Source organism: Prionailurus bengalensis, chromosome D1 (genome assembly GCF_016509475.1).
Source record: "Prionailurus bengalensis isolate Pbe53 chromosome D1, Fcat_Pben_1.1_paternal_pri, whole genome shotgun sequence".
NCBI lineage: Eukaryota > Metazoa > Chordata > Mammalia > Carnivora > Felidae > Prionailurus > Prionailurus bengalensis.
The window spans coordinates 25880595-25900613 of record NC_057346.1 but is presented as its reverse complement, the minus strand read 5'-3'; the positions used below and the strand labels follow the sequence as shown (position 1 = coordinate 25900613).

General features: G+C 37.1%; 1 protein-coding gene across 5 annotated transcripts in view; it reads left to right on the top strand.

Moving 5' to 3' along the window:
• ARHGAP32 (Rho GTPase activating protein 32) overlaps window positions 1–20019 on the top strand; it is a 302758-nt gene that overhangs the window by 269587 nt on the left and 13152 nt on the right. For all 5 annotated transcript variants that reach the window (XM_043579809.1, XM_043579808.1, XM_043579812.1 and 2 more), the window contains 6 exons: window positions 773–917; window positions 1337–1419; window positions 9757–9864; window positions 10128–10273; window positions 10888–11083; window positions 17976–18121. In XM_043579809.1, the coding sequence (XP_043435744.1) occupies window positions 773–917; window positions 1337–1419; window positions 9757–9864; window positions 10128–10273; window positions 10888–11083; window positions 17976–18121 (824 nt within the window). The remainder of the gene's footprint in view (window positions 1–772; window positions 918–1336; window positions 1420–9756; window positions 9865–10127; window positions 10274–10887; window positions 11084–17975; window positions 18122–20019) is intronic.

Sequence of the window (20019 nt, the reverse complement as noted above, 5' to 3'; positions counted from 1 at the left end):
ATTTTTCACTGTGCTGCACAGTGATTGCCATTATTCTACACAGATTTTAATACTCCAATTGACCACAAGCTCCTCTCTATTTTCAGGAATACACGTTTGTAAAGTACTTAAACTGATTCTTGTACTGAAGATAGTTTCAGTCTTCAGTGTCAGATGGAGCAGATCCATTGTCCACATACACTAATCCTCTAGGTTGATAAGTAGTCCCATGCCTGTCGATTAATATTAATTAACCTCCTGGAGAGTGAGCCTAACTTGCCTTAGTATTCTAAGCACAACTTACATTTCACTCACTTTACACTATAGATCTTACTGGCTATTCAAATTCAGTTAGCTAGAAATTGCTTTATATTGTTCTGGCTTCTTATCCTCCTTCAATAAAGTATTCCTGAACTATATACTCCTGAGGGATTTCTGTACAGAGTTGTTCATGGACCAGCTGCCACTCAGCCCTACTTTCCAAAATTGCCAAAATATTAGATATTCAAAGCACTGGAAATTGGGAGTTCTGTTTTCAGATCTATGTGTTAAGAGCTGCTCATCCATATATGTTTCAGAGGTTGTTGTCCTTTGTAATATTAGAGCTATGCCCATAATTTCCACTTAGAAAAACACTTCTTTTATGATCAGACATCCAGTTACTGCTGAAGTCCAAACATAACCTACATAAAATACAATCACTTGAATAAAACATTAACTATGCTTTCTGTTTTAAGTCCTATATTTGCTTTTCCTTCAATAAAATAATTGTATTTTGTGTCTCGTTTGTTAGCCATGAATTTGACTCTGAACATGTCCCCGACCTGACTAAAGAACCTTATGTTCAAGACATCCATTCCGTGGGCTCCCTCTGTAAGCTGTATTTTCGAGAGCTCCCAAACCCTCTGCTCACCTACCAGCTGTATGAGAAATTTTCTGTGAGTACAAGTCACTGCTAATTAAGTTCTCTTTGGAGTTGTTCTGTGATTTTATGCCAAACGTGCAAAGATTGGTTTGGTCATGTAAGAAATAGTTCTGTGACTAAAATATCTCCTTCAAAGAAAACAGAAAACTGTTATTGATAGCTAGTCCATAGTCTTCACTGTTTTCACATGTGCATACATTTAGTTTCTGACTTTGGCCCACTAATCTTATCATCCTCAAATTGGTTACCATAAAGTTTTAAAAAATTATCCTTTAATAGATTTCAATGTCCATACAGTATGGAAACAAAGTTTACTTTCTTGATACTATATAGTTCCTTGTCGTTCAGTAGAGTGAGAACTGAATTGTAAGGGAATAGCTTAAGTTTCTACCAACAAAGCCTCTGGTCTGTTTCTCATTGTGATTGTTGCAGGATGCTGTTTCAGCAGCAACAGATGAAGAAAGGCTGATCAAAATTCACGATGTCATCCAACAACTGCCCCCTCCTCACTACAGGTAAATCACGTGTTGTAGATATCACCCAAGAGTACAAGTCAGTTGATGCGAAGAGTGGTGTTTGTCTTTGGTTTTCTAACTACTAAAACTTCCATGGAGTTCTGTTTAAACTTCCGTTTGTTCATACATTTATGTTTCTGTATCCCAAGGCCTGGCACAGTGCTTGGCATCCAGTAGGCACTTAATAAAAGTTGAATTAATGAACAAAAATAAATGAACAGATTGATAGTTGACTAAACCTGTTTTGGGGGGGGGGGGGTTGTTTTGTTTTTTGTCTTTTGATACCCTGAGAAATACTGGTGTATGATCACAAGTGTGAATACTTGTGATTGCTTGAATCCAAAGTAGGATACAGTGCTGAGTGCCTGTTTACTTCCAACCCTCTTACCTTTTTCAAAAGGTGTCCAAGCTACATAGAACCACAAAACCTAACAGGGGTCTCAGAATTCCTCCTCAAGAGACTCTCAGATGATCTATAAACCTGTGTTTTCTTTTAGGTCTTGTTCTTGTTTATTGTTTTTGTTGCCATTGCTACTTTTTAAGACTCAATTTAATTTGTATGTTAGTTTGGACTCTAAGAAATAGTTTTGGTCATATCAGAGAAGACCAGAATAAAATTAAAGATGACTGCCATTTAGTGAGAGAAAGAAAACAGTATGAACCATAGGTGATAATATGCAAAAAAGCAAAAGGTAAAATTTTTAAATTTCAGTCATTGACAAAAAGTAAATGCAGTAGATGTTTTAGTAATACACGAATTAAGTAATTTAATGCTTTTTTTAAAGAATCACATTGGTCATATATGTATTTGAAAACTCAGCACTAAATTTGGCACTCAACACTAAAATTTTTAATCAACATTAAAAATTAGCATAGTTTTTTTTAGTCAGCACTATAGTTGTAAATCATGATAATCAAGAGCCAGAAGGTAACTTGGCCCTGACTCATTGTCCTGTTAACGTATCCTGTGTTAAGAGGAATGTGAGGGAATTAGAGGTTCTTAACGACCCATTGAAGAGTGAAAAAAAAAACCAACAACACAAAAGAGCTTTTGTGAAGGAAGGTCAAGAAATGAGGTCTTCAACCCTGAAAAAGAAAGCTGAGGAGACAAATCTGATAATACACAGTTATTGAAGAATATTTAAGGAGGAAGACAACTTTTTTTTTTTTTGTACTTGCCAGAAAAAGAAACCTAGTGCAATATAATGAATATTAGCTTTGATAGATGGGAGTTTTTATTTGCATGTTCATCACTTCCTATGTGACCTCTCCAAGCACTAATATCCATGTGTGTGAAAAGAATACTAATAATCCCTTCTTAAGAGGATTTTTTTGATGTTATAATGAGATCCAATGTGCGAATGAGTCTGGCCCTGAGTATTTTTTTTTAATGTAAAACATAGCAAGACAGATGATTAGAATTAGGCCAAGACTTCTTGACTTAGTTTTATAGGAGGTACCATATAAATATATCTTTTTTCTCTAAATTAAAAAAAAAGATCAATATAATATATATGTACATGGTTTTAAAAAGTCAAATGGTGTGTACAGATGACTATTTTTCACTGTAAAATGAAAAATGCTCCACAACCCCCCTTCCTGATTTCTCCTTATTCTCTATTTCTGAATAGCATGCGTATGCTTTTATTTCTTGATTTTTCATTTTTAGGTAATTATTTTTACCTTCCTTTTGTGGTGAATAAAATTTAGCTTTCTTATCATCCCCACCCCAGTACCACACAAACTCACACTTCCCCTTCTTTCATGTTCAGAGTCTGGTTATGTCAGCATTTGGAGTTAAACCAGTATTCACTGTCTATATTGTAGTATTACAACCATGTAACTGTTATTCATGACTGTACATAATAGATACTAGACTTTATTTCCTTTCTGGAATAACTGTGTGTGTGTGTGTGTGTGTGTGTGTGTGTGTGTAGCAGATGCCCATTTTTGGCTTGCTAAGTTTCTGTTCATCACTAGTTTATCCCTGAAACTCTTCCACAGGACTATAAATGTTCTGTCAGTGTGTTCAGACTTATCAGGCAACGTGTTCGGTTTTTTTTTGGTCCCGTGAAAATATCCCTGCTGGAGCCTTATGCCCCACTACTCAGTACCTCAGTCCAGGCTGTTTGGTCTCTAGATGTGCAACACTGTGAACTCTTAACCCTCATTTTGGAAGTTCTATTCATTGCCTCCTGCAGGATCTCTTGTTGTCATCTCCCTTGTTTTTACTCCCTGCTTTGTGGTAGACATCTTTGGAAGCTTCTCCAGGAAAGTCGGACGGGAGGTAAATGTGTTGAGACTTTGATATGAAAATGCTCCTATTCTACTCTTGTATTTGATTGGTAGTTGACTACAGAATGTTAGCCTGTAAATAATTTTTCCCCATAATTTTGATGGTATCACACCATTGTCATCTAAGCAAAAATGCTGCAGCCATATGACATATTTTGTTTTGTTTGTATCCTTTCTGGATGCTTTTGAATTTAGAACCTACCTAGTGTTCAGTTTTCACATTGACCCATCTTGGAGTGGGTTCTTTTTCATTCTTTGCTGTGGACACTTGGTAGTCTTTCTCCATCTGGAAACTTCTGGGAAATTTTCTTGTTATTATTTCCTTGATGGTTCTCATTGCAGCTGAAATCCCATCCCTTTTCTTTATTCTCTTTCTGGGTTTATTGTAGCTCTTGAACTAACTCATTTTCTCACCTTCCTTGTCAGTTTCCACATACGGATTTCCTCCATCTCTTATTTACAAAAAAGTTATTTCCAGGAACAAACAAACTAAACTTTCTTCCTTCCTTCTGTCCTTCCCCCGTACCTTCCTCCTGCCTTTCTTGTTCTACTTTACAGCATCCTGTTCTTCAACGTTTTTTTTTTTTTGGGGGGGGACAGAGAAAGACAGAGCATGAACAGGGGAGGGGCAGAGAGAGAGGGAGACACAGAATCAGAAACAGGCTCCAGGCTCTGAGCCATCAGCCCAGAGCCTGACGCGGGGCTCGAACTCACGGACCGTGAAATCGTGACCTGGCTGAAGTCGGACGCTCAACCGACTGCGCCACCCAGGTGCCCCTACAGCATCCTGTTCTTATCTCATGGATATAATCTCTGCTCTCTAGGAGAATATTACTGGTAATTATAGGTTTTGTTTTGTTTTGTTTTAAATTGTTCTCTGCTTGTCACAGTATTTGTTCCTTCCTCATTTGGCAGCTCACCCTTATCAAGACTGCAAAATATTCAACAGATTTATGGAAGCAAGAAACAAAAATTCTTTTTTAAAAAATCATGTTTTATAAGTGTGATAGCATTTAGCTTCATTATGATTTAAAATAATCTGCCATGAACAGTTATAGAAACACTTAAGATTGGCTTTAGGTAAGCTTACAGTTTAAATGATATTTAGTCAAAGTCGTGCAGGGAAAGAAACCTATTAAACAAAAAAACTTAATAGTGCTGTAGACACCAATCTGTACATTTTACAGAGGGAATCGAGAGTATTGGTTAATATTGTGGGTGAATTAAGAGAACATCAGTAATATATATGGACAGTGTGTATTATGTGTGTGTATATATGTATATATGTATACATATATGAGATATACTATATGTGTATATATATTTTATGTATGGATACATATATACTGTATACACATGTATACATATATTAGTATAGTATGTATACAGCATGTCTAGCATATATATGTATACATACTAATATATGTATGTATATATACTGTATATATGGTATATGTGAATAATTATGTCAGCAAACTAAAATATATGGTACATAAAATATATAAAACATATATTCAATATAATTAAACACTGTTGGCAAGGTGCTATTCTTAGAATACAATGATAAACAAGATAGAATTCATTACCTCAAGGAACTGAAGTTTTAGAGGGGTTATGTATAAAATAGGCAATACTGTATATCTATCCATATAAATATATATAATAGACAGTATATATGTATATATTTCTCATCTGGTAAAGTATGTATGCCTCCTATATTTTTTATTTTTTATATTTTATATAAATAAATCTCCCAACATAAGTTTTATTTATATCCCTTACATATTTATCCCTTGTTGTGTAGTACATTTATGTCACCTGTTATATATAATGTCTCATGATAATGTAGGGACTTTGAAGCCAAACTACCTATATTAGCTATGTGACCTTGTGACCTTGGGCAAGTTCCTTTGCCTCTTAGGCTCAGTTTCATTGTGTCTAAAATAGACAATAATAGTACTTTTCTAGTAGGATTATTATGAATATTAAAGGAATAGAACTTAGGACAAGGCCTGTTCCATAAGTGCTATTTATATGTGTTAATTACCCTTATTGTTATTGTTATTATGTATATCTGTGCATTTGCTTTTTTATGTTTTATCTATAATGTGTGTATGTGTGTATATACACTCACATATGTATCTTCTGTAGAAGCAAGAAACAAATTATTTTTTAAATCATGTTTAAATAAAGTGTTTATACCATTTAACTTCATTATGAATTAAAATAGCCTTGCATAAACTTTACAAAAACACTTAAAATTGGCTTTAGGTAAAGCTTACAATATATATTCATATATAACTTCTATATATTATGTTTATCTCCTCTAACTATATTCATATTTTTCCTACACAGTATATATTTTCCTTTATTATACAGATATAGATATTTTTCAACAATATATAGATATTTCCCTTACTAATTACATATGTGGCTCCCTTAGTTATTTAATCTTCCCTGTTGAACATTATATACTTTTACCTGCTATATATTATATATTGTACATGTATTGTACCATATATCTGTATAGAATATATATCTATATATATTTATATGGATATATATGTATTGTTTGTTTTATAAACACAAGTTCCTTGAGGCCATGAATTCTGTCTTGTTTATCACTGTATTCTCAGAACCTTGCTAATAGTAAATGTTCAATAATATATATTGAATATATATATTATATATTTTATGCACCATGTATTTTATAGCTTGCTGGTATATGTATACGTATATAGAATGTATATCCTAATATTATTTTCTTTATTCCTAATATATATTACCTACAATGCATGCCCACATGTTTTACATATATTGTTTACTATATACATATTTCCCATTCTATATAATATATAATTCCTTGTGATAGATCTCCTGCTATCTAATGTGTTTTTATATTCTAGCGTCCTCTACATAATTTGAGTGTTAATCTCCCGTTATGTATCTCTCTCCATCCAGACTTTTTAAGATTTTAACATTCACATTTCCTAATTCCTTAAATTCTTGAAAAACATAATTTTTGATAGTGTTCTCTTATGTTATTTAACATTTTCCCTAATTTACCTATTTGATATGTTTTATGGTGTTTTTAAGTTTTTAGTTTAATTCCAGTATAGTTAGGCATACAGTGTTATATTAGTTTCAGGTGTACAATATAGCGATTCAACAATTCTGTACCCACTTACTCAGTGCTTGTTATGATAAGTGTACTCTTTAGTCCCCATCACCTATTTCACTCATCCCCCCACCCTCCTCTCTAGTAACCATCAGTTCTCCATAGTTAAGACCCTCTTTCTTGGTTTGTTTCTCTCTGTTGTTGTTTTTTTTTTTTCCTTCACTTGTTTATTTTGTTTTATAAATTCCACATTTGAGTGAAATCATGGTATTTGTCTTTCTGACTTATTTTGCTTAGCGTTATACTCTCTGGCTACATCTGTATTGTTCCAAATGACAAGATTTCATTCCTTCTAATGGATGAATAATATTCTTGTGTGTGTGTGTGTGTGTGTCTGTGTGTCTGTATATATACATACCACATCTTGTTTATCCATTCATCTACAGACGGATACTTGTGCTGCTTCCATAATTTGGCTATTATACATAATGCTTCAATAAACATAGGGGTGCATGTATCCCTTTGAATTTGTGTTTTGTATTTTAGGGTCAATATCCAGTAGTTTGATTATTGGATTGTAAGGTAGTTGTATTTTTAACTTTTTGAGGAACCTCCATACAGTTCCACAATGGCTACACCAGTTTGCATTCCTTGGTGGAATTTTTCCCCCCAATTTTGAACATTAGTGTGAAGCCCACCCATTTACATGAATCTTTGTGAAAATCTAGTTTTGTTTTGTTTTTTTTGGATAAAGACCTGACAGTGGAATTCTTGGAAATCAAAGGGCACTAAAATTTTCTTCCTGATATGCCAAAATTTCTAAGCTGTGAAGATTTATGCAGTGTGTGCTCAGCTGAATACGACAGTGCTCACTCACCTCATGGCACTGCTGACTAAAATTCTCCTTTAGCTTTTAAAAACATTTTTACAATTAGATATGTGAATAAAATGGAATCTTTGGTTGTTTTGATTTGCATTTCCTATAAAGTATATTTGTGAAGTACTTTAATATTTCCCTTCCTTCATCTACCCACCACCCAAAGTTGTAAGATTTTACATGTTTTCTGAACACATTTATCAAGCTTCCCACCTGTACATGGTCTCCAGACCAGCCCCACTTCTGTCTGTGTGTCTGCCTTTCCTACTTAAGAATGTTAGGAGGGAACAAAAGTTCCACCTGCGGTTGAAGGAGCAGGGACTTTGGAGCCATGCCGACCTTGATTTGAGACAAGCACTTCTTGTCTTTGTAACCTGGACACACCTTGGCTCTCTCCTCCATAAAGTGGGGAGTGGCAACACTGTGCTGGGTAGGGCTGTTAGGGGAACTTGATGAGATCCCTGTAGAAGCATGTTCAGGGCTCCTGGATGGCTCAGTCGGTTGAACTCGGCTGACTCTTGATTTCGACTCAGATGATGGTCTCATGGTTCCTGAGTTCAAGCCCCGCATGGGTCTCTGCGCTGACAGCAAGGAACCTGCTTGGGATTCTTTGTCTTTCTCTGTATCTCTCTCTCTCTCTCTCTGCCCCTCCCCTGTTCACTCTCTCACACTCTTTCTCAAAATAAATAAATAAAACATTAAGAAGGAAAGAAAGAAAGAAAGAAAGAAAGAAAGAAAGAAAGAAAGAAAGAAAGAAAGAAAGCAAACAAGCATCTTCAACAGTGCTTCTAGCTGCCAGCCTCTTTCTTCTCAGATTCACATTGGTCTCTTGGGCTCATATGCCGACCACAGTTTAACCTTCATTACTGTTTCATATAACAGTCTTAAACTTCTGTCTCCTATTTATTGTCTTTAATGGCTTCAGTCCCTATACACTGTAGGTAGGGGCACTTTGAGAAATGTAGGTAATACCTCTGTGTGTTTATCTGATCTCACTTGGATCTAAGCTGATCATGTTTTCTTTCCAAAACTGTTGTGCCCTGTTATTTTAATCTCTCTATATATGCATAGAATTGTTTAAAGCAAATAAGATAACCCAGGATATTAGGATTTGGAATAGGCTTTCTCTTCTAAAAGCACATTTTTTACTCAAATATTCTCTGTCCTTGGTGCCCACTGCAATTCTTCTTTTAACTGTTTAGGCTTGTGAAATACTGTTTTCTTTTATAAAAGAAAAGTTTAAGTCCTCTCCTGTTAGCGTGTCTGTTACAAGTAGAATATCATAAGTTCATGATATCATGTGTTGAGAAATTAGCTTTTATGGAGGACTTACTTCACTGGTGTCCTTGAAACTAGATGTCTGATATTGAGGAGGGCACCTTTTGGGATGAGCACTGGGTGTTGTATGGAAACCAACTTGACAATAAATTTCATATATTGAAAAAAAAAGAAACTAGATGTCTGACAGCCAGGAGCAAATATTCCTAAAGATTTTCATTCATTCATTCATTTTTTTATTTTTTAAAAATATGTATTTTTGAGAGCAAGAGAGAGAGACAGAGTGTGACCGAGGGAGGGAGAGAAACACTGAGTCTAAAGCAGGTTCCAGACTCTGAGCTGTCAGCACAGAGCCCAACGCCGGGCTGGAACCCACGAGGAGTGAGATCATGACCTGAGCTGAAGTTGGACGCTTAACTGACAGAGCCACGCAGGCGCCCCTCCTAAAGACTTTTAAAAACTAAGACTGTTTTTTAGAACCAGTCCTGTCAGAAATGTTCATTTCTTACTGCATCTGCCTTACACTTTTTTCTTAGAATTCTGTAGATGCGATTACTGTATGCAGAGTATGTAATTCATAATATTCTTCTGACATTTCTGTGGTAATAATAATATTCAAACCTAAACAGCAACAAAAAAATTTGCTGGAGTTTGTATGGTTTCTTTTTCTTTTTTTCTATTGAAATCTTAAAAGTTAATTAGCACTTTCAGTCTCTAAACTGCTACATACTGTTTTCTTTTTGTTAATACGTTCTATTGCATTTTCCAGAACGCTGGAGTTCCTGATGAGACACTTGTCTCTTCTAGCTGACTATTGTTCCATCACAAATATGCATGCAAAAAACCTAGCAATTGTTTGGGCTCCAAACCTGCTAAGGTAAGATGCATTTGACTTATGACCTTAAGTAGAATTTGTCATCTTAAATGAAAGTGTTCCTTCAGTGTTCCATGAGGACAGTTTTTAAAAGTAAAACCCATATGCTGTTCTTATGAGCATCTCCTTAAAAGAGGCAAGCGGAGCTTAACCAAGGTGCTAAAAGTATGCTTTCTTCCTCTGTGGTTTACACATTTAAAAAAAATAATGCTCTTTGAGACTGCTATCTTTGGGGTTCTCTGATGGTAATGTTGGTTACCCCCCAGATCGAAACAGATAGAATCTGCCTGCTTCAGTGGGACAGCAGCTTTTATGGAAGTGAGAATTCAGTCTGTGGTGGTTGAATTCATCCTGAATCATGTAGACGTCCTCTTCAGTGGGAAAATCAGTGCTGTCATTCAGGATGGAGCAGGTACGGCTCACACGGATTTTGTTTACTACAAGGAACATGTATCTGTTCTTATAAAGGGATGGAAAACTGCATTTCTTATCTCAGTGTAATAATAAATCTGTCTTTGGTAGAAAGCAGCTAATTTATGTCCACTTCTCAAAATGCATAGCTTAATAGTTATTTTGTGTGTGCTTAGTGAGTACTACATATTAGACCTATTATGTAAGTTCATGACACATTAAAAAATATGTCATTTATTGATGTATATAAAGATATGCTATGGAGCAGCAAAAGAACAATTTTTTCCAAAACCAAAGAGATCTCACTGATACCCGGTCTTGCTTGGTATCTTTTCAGAAAGGAAAACAGTTAAATTATTTAAGGAATTAAAATATCTATATTTATATATATTTATATGTCATTGTTAACAACCTGCTATGTCACCTTCTTTTCCTCATTCAGTATAATGCCCTATTATTTTTGCCATTTAAAAAACTTAATGAAGAAAATTTAAAACAACACAGATAGGCAGATAGATGGAGACTGATGTACAGACAGACACTCACACATATTTATATTTTTTTATCTATGCCAAAAATCTTTACTCTTTTCATTGCTTTTCTTTCTTTCCAAAGCTTCTCTGTCGAGACCCAAGTCCCTGCTGGTTTCCTCTCCATCCACCAAGCTGCTGACATTGGAGGAAGCCCAGGCACGAACGCAAGCTCAGGTCACTTCTCCAATTGTGACTGAAAATAAATATATTGAAGTAGGAGAAGGACCCGCTGCGCTTCAGGGAAAGTTTCATACCATAATTGAGTTTCCACTTGAAAGGTAAAATTCATTGAATCCTCTTTAATAATGTGATTTTCATGGCCAAGTGTTCTTCTTTAACTTTTGTATTTTAGTATTATTGTATCGATGTTGAGCTAGTCCCAGAAAAACCCATTCATTTGATTACAGATGATATTTCATAGGGAATGACACAAATGATTCTCGAAAAGCATGACAACATCATGTCATTTTGAAGAAGATGAAAGTTAATCATAGACGGTGAACTGTTAGGAAAAGTAATACACTTCTACTATGTAGGGTTTGATTTTCTCTCTGAGATACTTATTTAGACATAAACTGGGTTGGAACAGATTACTCAGGAAATAATGGACGGATAATGAATGACTTGTTTGACATTAAGTTTAGAATAGGCAGAACTTCTCATAGTGTGACCTCCCAACCAGCATGAAGAGATGAATGCATAATATTCCTGTGTGTGTGTGTGTGTGTGTGTGTGTGTGTGTGTATGTGTGTGTGCGTGTGTACACACCGCATCTTCTTTATGCATTCATCTCTTTTTTTTTTTTTTTTAACATTTTTTTTTAAATTTTTTTTTCAACGTTTATTTATTTTTAGGACAGAGAGAGACAGAGCATGAATGGGGGAGGGGCAGAGAGAGAGGGAGACACAGAGTCGGAAACAGGCTCCAGGCTCTGAGCCATCAGCCCAGAGCCCGACGCGGGGCTCGAACTCACGGACCGCGAGATCGTGACCTGGCTGAAGTCGGACGCTTAACCGACTGCGCCACCCAGGCGCCCCTATGCATTCATCTCTTGATGGACACTTGGGCTGCTTCCACATCTTGGCTATTGTAAATAATGCTGCAGTAAACCTAAGAGTGCACATGTCTTTCAAATTAGTGTTTTTGTTTTTTTGGGTGAGTATCCAGAGGTGGAATTACTAGATCGTATGGTGCTTCTATTTTTAATTTTTTGAGGAACCCTCATACCATTTCCCACAATGGCTGCACTAATTTATATTCCCACCAGCAGTGCAATGAGGAGTCCCTTTTCTCCACTTCCTTGCCAACACTGGTCATTTCTTCTCTTTTTGACACTCGCTATTCTGACTGGTATGAGGTTGTATCTCATTGTGCTTTTGATTTGCATTTCCCTGGTGATGAGTGATGTTGAGCATATTTTCAGGTGTCTGTTGGCCATCTGGATGTCTTTTGGGGGGAAAGGTCTTTTCAGGTCCTCTGCCTATTTTTTAATTGGATTGTCTTTTGGGTGTTGAGTTATAGGATTTTGAAATATATTTTGAATGTTAATCCCTTATTGGATATATCATTTGCAAATATCTTCTCCCATTTAGTAGGTTATCTTTTTGTCTTGTTGATGGTTTCCTTCACTGAGCAAGTTCTTAAGTTTGATGTGGTCTCAATTGCTTATTTTTGCTGTTGATGCCCTTGCCTGAGGAAATACTCAGAAAAGTACTGTTAAGGCTGATGTCCAGGAGATTACTGCCTATATTTTCTTTTAGAAGAGTTTTATGGCTTCAGGCCATACATTTAGATCTTTAATCTATTTTGAGTTTATTTTTGTGTGTGGTGATAGAAAATGGTCTAGTTTCAGTCTTTCACATGTAGCTGTCCAGTTTTCCCAGCACCATTTGTTGAAGAGACTGTCATTTCTCCATTGTGTTTCTTGCCACCTTTGTCATGGATGAATTGACTGTATATGCATAAATTTCTTTCTGGGCTGCCTGCTGTCCTGTTGAACTGTGTGTTGCTTTTGGTGCCAGTATACCGTACAATTTTGATATCAGGGACTGTGATAGCTCCAGCTCTGTTCTTCCTCAAGATTGCTGTGGCTGATCAGGGTCTTTTGTGGTTCCTTACAAAGTTTAGGATTTTTTTTTTTTTGTTGTTCTTGTGTGATGAATACTATTGGTATTTTGATTGGGATTATGTTAAATCTGCAGTTTGTTTTAGGTAGTATACACATTTTAACAGCATTAATTCTTCCAATCATAAGCATGGTGTGTCTTCTCATTTGTTGGTGTCATCTTTAATTTTTTTCACTAACGTCTTGTAATTTCCAAAGTATAGGTGTTTCATGTCCTTGGTAAATTTATTCCTAGGCATTCTATTCTATTTGATGCAACCATCTTTTTGATGGTTTTTTTAAATTTATTTTTCTGCCAGTTTGTTACTAATGTAAAAAAAAAACAGCTGAAGATTTCTGTATATTAATTTTGTATCTGCAACTTACTGAATTCATTCATTAGTTCTACTAGTTTTTTGGTGGAATCTAGGGTTTTCTATGTATGCTATCATTTCATCTGCAAACAATGACAGTTTTACTTCTTCCTTGCCAATTTGGATGCCTGCCTGCCTCCTGTCTGTCTGTCTTTCTCTCTCTCTCTCTCTCTCTCTCTCTCTTTCTCTTTCTTTTTCTCTTTTTTCTTTTTTTCTCTCTCTCTTTCTCTCCTCTTTCTGTCTTTCTCTCCTTCTTCCTTTCCTTCCTTTTCCCCTTCCTTTCCTTTCCTTCTTGTGTGAGTGCTTATAGCTAGCACTTCCAGTACTGTGTTGAATAAAAGTGGTAAGTGCATCCTTGTCTTGTTCCTGATCTTACAGGAGAAACTTTCAGCTTTTCACCATCAAGTGTGACGTTATCTGTGGGTTTGCTGTGTATGGCCTTTGTTATGATGAGATATGTTCCCTCCAAACCCACTTTCTTGAGAGTTATTATCATGAACAGATGTTGAGTTTTGTCACATGCTTTTGGTGCATCTGTTGAGATGTGCATGTGATTTTTATTCTTCATTTTGTTAATGTGGTCTATCATGTTGATTGATTTGCAGCTGAGTCATCCTCTCATTGCTGAAATAAATCTCACTTTATCTTGCTCATTGATCCTTTTACTGTGTTGTTGAACTCAATTTGCTAATATTTTGTTGAGGATTTTTGCTTCTGCGGTCATCAGGGATATTGGTCTATGATTTTCTTTTTTTTTTTTTTTGCAGTGTCTTCACCTGGTTTTATAGTAGTGCTGGCCTTGTAGAATAGATTTGGAAACATTTCCTCATTTATTTGTTTGGAATAGTTGGAGAAGGATAGGTAGTTTTTTTATTTTCTGTCTGGATGGATCTATTCATTAATGTAAGTAGAGTGTTAGAAGTCCCTGACTGTTATTGTATTACTGTCATTTTCTCCCTTTATGTTTGTTAATATTTGTTTTGTGTATTTAGATACTTCTGTGTTGGTTGCATAGATACTTACAATTGTTATAGCGTCTGAGTTGGATTGATTCCTTTATTATTATGGAATGCCCTCTTTGTCTCCTGTTACAGTCTTTTTTTAAAGTATGTTTTTTTATGTAAATTTTGCAACCCCAACTTTTTTTTTCACTTCCATTTACATGGGATATCTTTCTCCATTTTTTTCACTTTCCATCTGTCTGTTTTAAAATGTGAAGTGACTGTCTTGTAGGCAGCACAGAAATAGATCTTGTTTTGTTTTTTTTTTTTATCCATTCAATAACCCTTTGTCTTTTGATTGGAGCATTTAGTCTATTTAGGTTTAAAGCAGTTACTGGTAGGTTGTACTTATTGCCATTTTGTTCATTGTATTCTGGTTATTTTCTTAGTTCTTTGTTTCTTTCTTTTTCTCTTGCTCTCTTTCCTTGTGATTTAATGACTCTTTAGTGTTGTGCTTGGATTCCTTTCTCTTTTGTGTGTGTTCATCTATTATGGGATCTTGGTTTGTAGGCTTGAGGTTCATATATAATACCCTATGTATATAGCATTTTATATTGAGTGGATGGTCACTTAAGTTAAAACACCACATTTTTACTCCTTCCTCTACATTTTATGTATATGACATCATATTTTACATGTTTCTATTTGTGAGTCTCTTAACTAATTTTTTAAGTATACTTAATTTTGCTACTTTTTTCTTTCAACCTTCACACTAGCTTTATAAATGATTGATCTTTATGTTTGCTTTTACCTGTGAAATTTTTTCCTTTAATCATTTCTGTTCTAGTTATGGCCTTTTCTACTTAAAAAAAAAGGCTTTGTATCATTTCTTGTATGGCTAGTTTTGTAGGGAACTTCTTTAACTTTTGTTTGTCTGGGAAAGTCTATCTCTTCTGAATGAGCCTTGTCAGGTAGAATGTTCTTGGCTGTAGATTTTTTCCTTTCAGCACTCTGAATATATCATTTCACTTCTTTCTGGCCTGAAAAATGTCTGCTAAAAAGTCAGCTGATAGCCTTATGGGGTTTCCCTTGTATGTAACTATTTGTTTTTCTGTTGCTGCTTTTAAGATTCTCTCCTTACCTTTAATTTTTCCTATTTTAACTATTATGTGTCTTTGTGCGGACCACCTTGGGAGGCTTTTGGGCTTCCTGGACCTGGATGTGTGTTTTATTCCCTGCGTTAGGGAAGTTTTCAGCTATTACTTCTTCAAATACGTTTTCTGCCCCCCCTGCTTTTCTCCTTTTGGGACCCCCATAATGCAAATGTTAAGATGCTTGATGTTTTCCAGAGGCCCTTTTGCCTACTGTCATTTTAAAAATTTTTTTCTTTTTGCTGTTCAGCTTATGTGGTTTCTGCCACCCCGTCTTCCAAATTGCTGATCCATTCTTCTGCGTCCTCTGATCTGCTGTTGATCCCCTCGAGCGTATTTTTCATTTCAGTTATTCTGTTTTTTTTCAGCATTTTTGGTTCTCTTTTCAATTTTTTATCTCTTTGTTGCAGTTCTCACTGACTTCATCCACTCCCCTTCGAAGTCCAGTGAGCATCTGTGACCATTACTTTGCATTGTTTATTAGGTAGATTACTTATCTCTGTTTTGTTTAGTTCTTTTTCTGAGGTTTTGTCCTGTTATCTCATTTGGAACATAGTCCTCTGTCTCCTCATTATTCTTTCTCTGTATTGAGTAGTCAGCTGTCTCCCGGGCCTAAGGTAGTAGCGTTATTAGAAGGCATCTTGTGTTGGGGCGCCTGGGTGGTTAGCGTCCGACTTCAGCCAGGTCACGATCTCGCAGTCTGTGAGTTCGAGCCCCGCGTCAGGCTCTGGGCTGATGGCTCAGAGCCTGGAGCCTGTTTCTGATTCTGTGTCTCCCTCTCTCTCTGCCCCTCCCCCATTCATGCTCTGTCTCTCTCTGTCCCAAAAATAAATAAACGTTGAAAAAAAAAAAAAAAAAAGAAGGCGTCTTGTGGAGCCCAGTATTGCAATCCTTCCTGGTCACCAGAACCAGGTGCTCTGGGGTGTCCCCTCTGTGGGTTGTGTGTGCTCTGCTGTTGTGAGTGGGTGGGGACTGCTGTGGATGTGCTGGTGGCCGGGGCTGGCCCTCAGTCCAGCTGCCTACAGTGACCAGCCATGACCACTGTGGGCACACTGGTGGGCACAGCTGGACTTCAGTGTGGTGGTCTGAGAGGCCTGGCTGTAGCTGCTGTGGGAATGCTTGGTGAGGGGCGACCTTTGGTGCAGCTGGTTAAGAGGCCTCTGTAGCTACTGCCGGTGTGCTGGTGGCCGGGGTGGCTCCCTCCCTCCCTGGGGCAGGAATTGCTTTGGATTTGGATGGGCCCCATCCTGACCAAGGCTGCCTGCTAGGTGTGGCAGGAGCCACTTTGGAGGAGTGCCAGCAGGGACAGGTGGGTTGGGTGGGACTAGTCTGAAGGGAATACTACTGGGCATAGTGTTAGCAAGGTAGATGGATAGTGTCAGAACTGGCTTCTGCCAGTGCTGGGCCAGCGAGACTGAAGGAGGGGGAAAAAAAAAAGATGCCTACCAGCATTTTCCATAATCTCTTCACAAATTTCTTTCTAGAATAGTAGTCAAGAGAGTAGATACTGGGTTCCAACCCTGCCTCCATTATTTACTAGTTTTATAACATTAAGGAAGTTACTTAAAATTAGTGTCATAGTTTCCTCAGCCTTACAATGAGAATATTAGTACTTTCCTCATATGGTTATTTTTAATTTAGATGAGCTATTACATATAAGGCAGTTAGCACAGTGCCTGCCTTTCAATATATGCTAGTTATCATTTGTAATACTTTTCTTTTTGGTGTATTTTTTTTCTAATTTTTAAAAAATGTTTATTTATTTTTGAGAGAGAGGGAGAAGAGTGAGACAGAACATAAGTGGGGGGAGGGGCAGAGAGAGAGGGAGACACAGAATCTAAACCAGGCTCTAGGCTCTGAGTAGTCAGCACAGAGCCCGATGTGGGGCTCAAACTCATGAGCCATGAAATCATGACCTGAGCCAAAGTTGGACACTTAACCAACTGAGCCACCCAGGTGCCCCTCTTTTTGGTTGAATTCTGTTTACTTACATGTAAAATAATTTTCTTTAACTCTTTTATTTTTAGAGTTTTAATAATTCCTACGTCCAAATATTTCTTATTCTCAACTTATTTCACTTACTGTGAGGTTAGATCTAAATATAAAAACCTGTATAAAAATTACCTTTGTGACTAGTTATTAATATTAAAATTGAGGGGTGCCTGGTTGGGTCAGTCAGTTGAGTGTCTAGCTCTTGATTCCGGCTTAGATTGTGATCTCAGGGTTGTGGGATCGAGCCCCACATCAGGCTTTGTGCTAGAGTGGAGCCTGCTTGAGATTCTCTCTCTCTCTCCCCCCCTCTGCTCCTACCCCTGACTCGTGGTCTCTCTCTCCCTCTCTCTCTCTCTGTCTCCCTCTCTCTCTGTCTCTGTCTCTGTCTCTCTCTCTCTCTCTCCAAAATAAAAAACAAACCTATACATTTTATTTCCATTTCATGCTTTAGCTGCACAGTTTAGGTGCACATACACGTATGTATGTGTATGTGTATGTTTTCAGCTGTGCCTCTCTAGGCTCTTTGGTTCTTTCCATCATTTGTACATTTCCTGTAAGTAAGGATAGCTCCTGGGATATCTTAACACAGGTTATTTTCTCTCTTACAGGAGGAGGCCTCAAAATAAAATGAAAAAATCTCCCGTGGGCAGCTGGCGGTCCTTTTTCAACTTGGGGAAATCATCATCTGTTTCTAAGCGGAAGTTGCAGCGGAATGAGAGTGAGCCTTCTGAGATGAAAGCCATGGCTCTGAAAGGTTGGTGCTCTCCTGCCCTTCCTGTGCTCTGCTGCCGGGACAGCAGCCCACACGGCCGCTCCGCACTGCCCGTCCCGTGGCGCACTCTGGGTCTGTAGTCAGTGTATTGTTATACTGTGTTTCTGTATGGTGTGTCCACGGTTGTGGTGCTACCCCTGAATTGTCTTCTTTTATGCGCAGACACATACATAAACACGTAGAAGTACCCAGTTTCTTGTGGAAACTGTGTAGATTATATAGAGTGAGAATGTGGTTAAAATTCACAACATACTCATAGCATAGTTTTGTATATTGCTGTTAATACAAAATAACTGCCGTGGTGTTAAGTTTATTCATGTACATTTATATAGATTTAAAATGTGATAAAACCATGTTTCAACATGCCTTTTAAGTTTATGACTCTTACAACCAAGGAATCTATCTTTTTCCTGGGTAATTCATTGATGAGAGTATCTTATTATATTAAAGAAATCACTTACTGTTGTTGAAAATACTACTCGTAACAATAGTTTAAAATCCATCATCTGCTGACATTGACAGCTTCTGAATCTAGGAAGGATAGTAGTGCTTGAATGTTAGAAATACAACGTTCAGTTCATTTAATTCATCATTCGGTTTGCCGTCATGTACTAAGTAAGCATATACTAGATATATTGATAGCAGCCTCTCAGATAAAAAGAAAATTAAGATACTGCCCCTACCTTCGGAGACTTACTTGGGAAATCATATGTGTAAGAAGATAAGTTTCATTCAGAATCATAGCAATTGAGGTAGATGTTTGTGTGAGGTATTTATGGTAGGACATGCCAATTTGTATAGGGAAAGGGACTAGTAGTCAGAAATACACCCTTTGACTTGGTTTTTTGCAAGATAAGTAGGGATTCATGTGATCACCAAGAGGCTGAGAAAGGTATTTCAGGAAATGAGAGTAAGGTGTGTGCTCATGTGTGGAGCAGGGAACTTGGCTGGGTACATTATGGTACAAAAAGAGGTTTTGGTCCCTAGGGGCTTTGTGTGCTTGTCAGAGTTTTGGTTTTGTCTTCCATTCCTTTGGGGGTTATCAAGTGGCTTTAATAATGTAACACGATCACACTTGCATTGAAGAAAGATGACTTCAGCAGCAGTATAGGGAATATATGGGGAGAGAAGAAGACTGGAGACTGGACAGTAATTAGGAGACAGTTACAATTGTACAACCAAGAAACAAACAGTGAGTGTCTGGAGTAAGCAGTGACAGTAGAAGTGGGAAATAGATTTGAGATATTTAGGAAGCAGAATCTACAAGGCTGAGTGACCAAAGGATTGTGAAGGATGAGAAAAAAAGAGGAGCAAAGATCATTTTCAGTTCTCATTAAATGATTAGGGAGATGGCATTATTCATGTAGGGAGTAGTAGTCTGGGGAAGAAAAACGATGTGTTTATTTTGGACATGGTGAGTTGGACATGGCCAAGAGATGATTAGTAGTATGGATCTGGAATTCAGTAAAGGGGCTTAATATTAGTAGAAATATGGATTTGGAAGTCATCAGCAAATGCTCAAGGATGAAAACTCTGGAGAGAGATTTTATGGGAGAGCCTGTTGAGTGAGAGAAGCAGGTTGGGAACTGAGTCCGGAGACAAGCAGTGTTTAAAGGACTGGAAAAAGGAGAGTTGTTACGAAAAGAGTAAGAGGAAATGATTACAGAAGGATAGGCAGTGGACACACCTTACTCTCATTTCTGTGATCACCAGAAATCATGGAGGAGGGGTTTAAACAGAAAGTGTCACCAGTGTTGAGCGTGGCCAAGAGGTAAATGAGGATGATGATATTTAACAAATAAGATCCAACATACGTAATCAAGGCACTGTGTTAGTTTCCTAGGGCTGTCATAACAAGTTGCTACAAATTGGGTGACTTA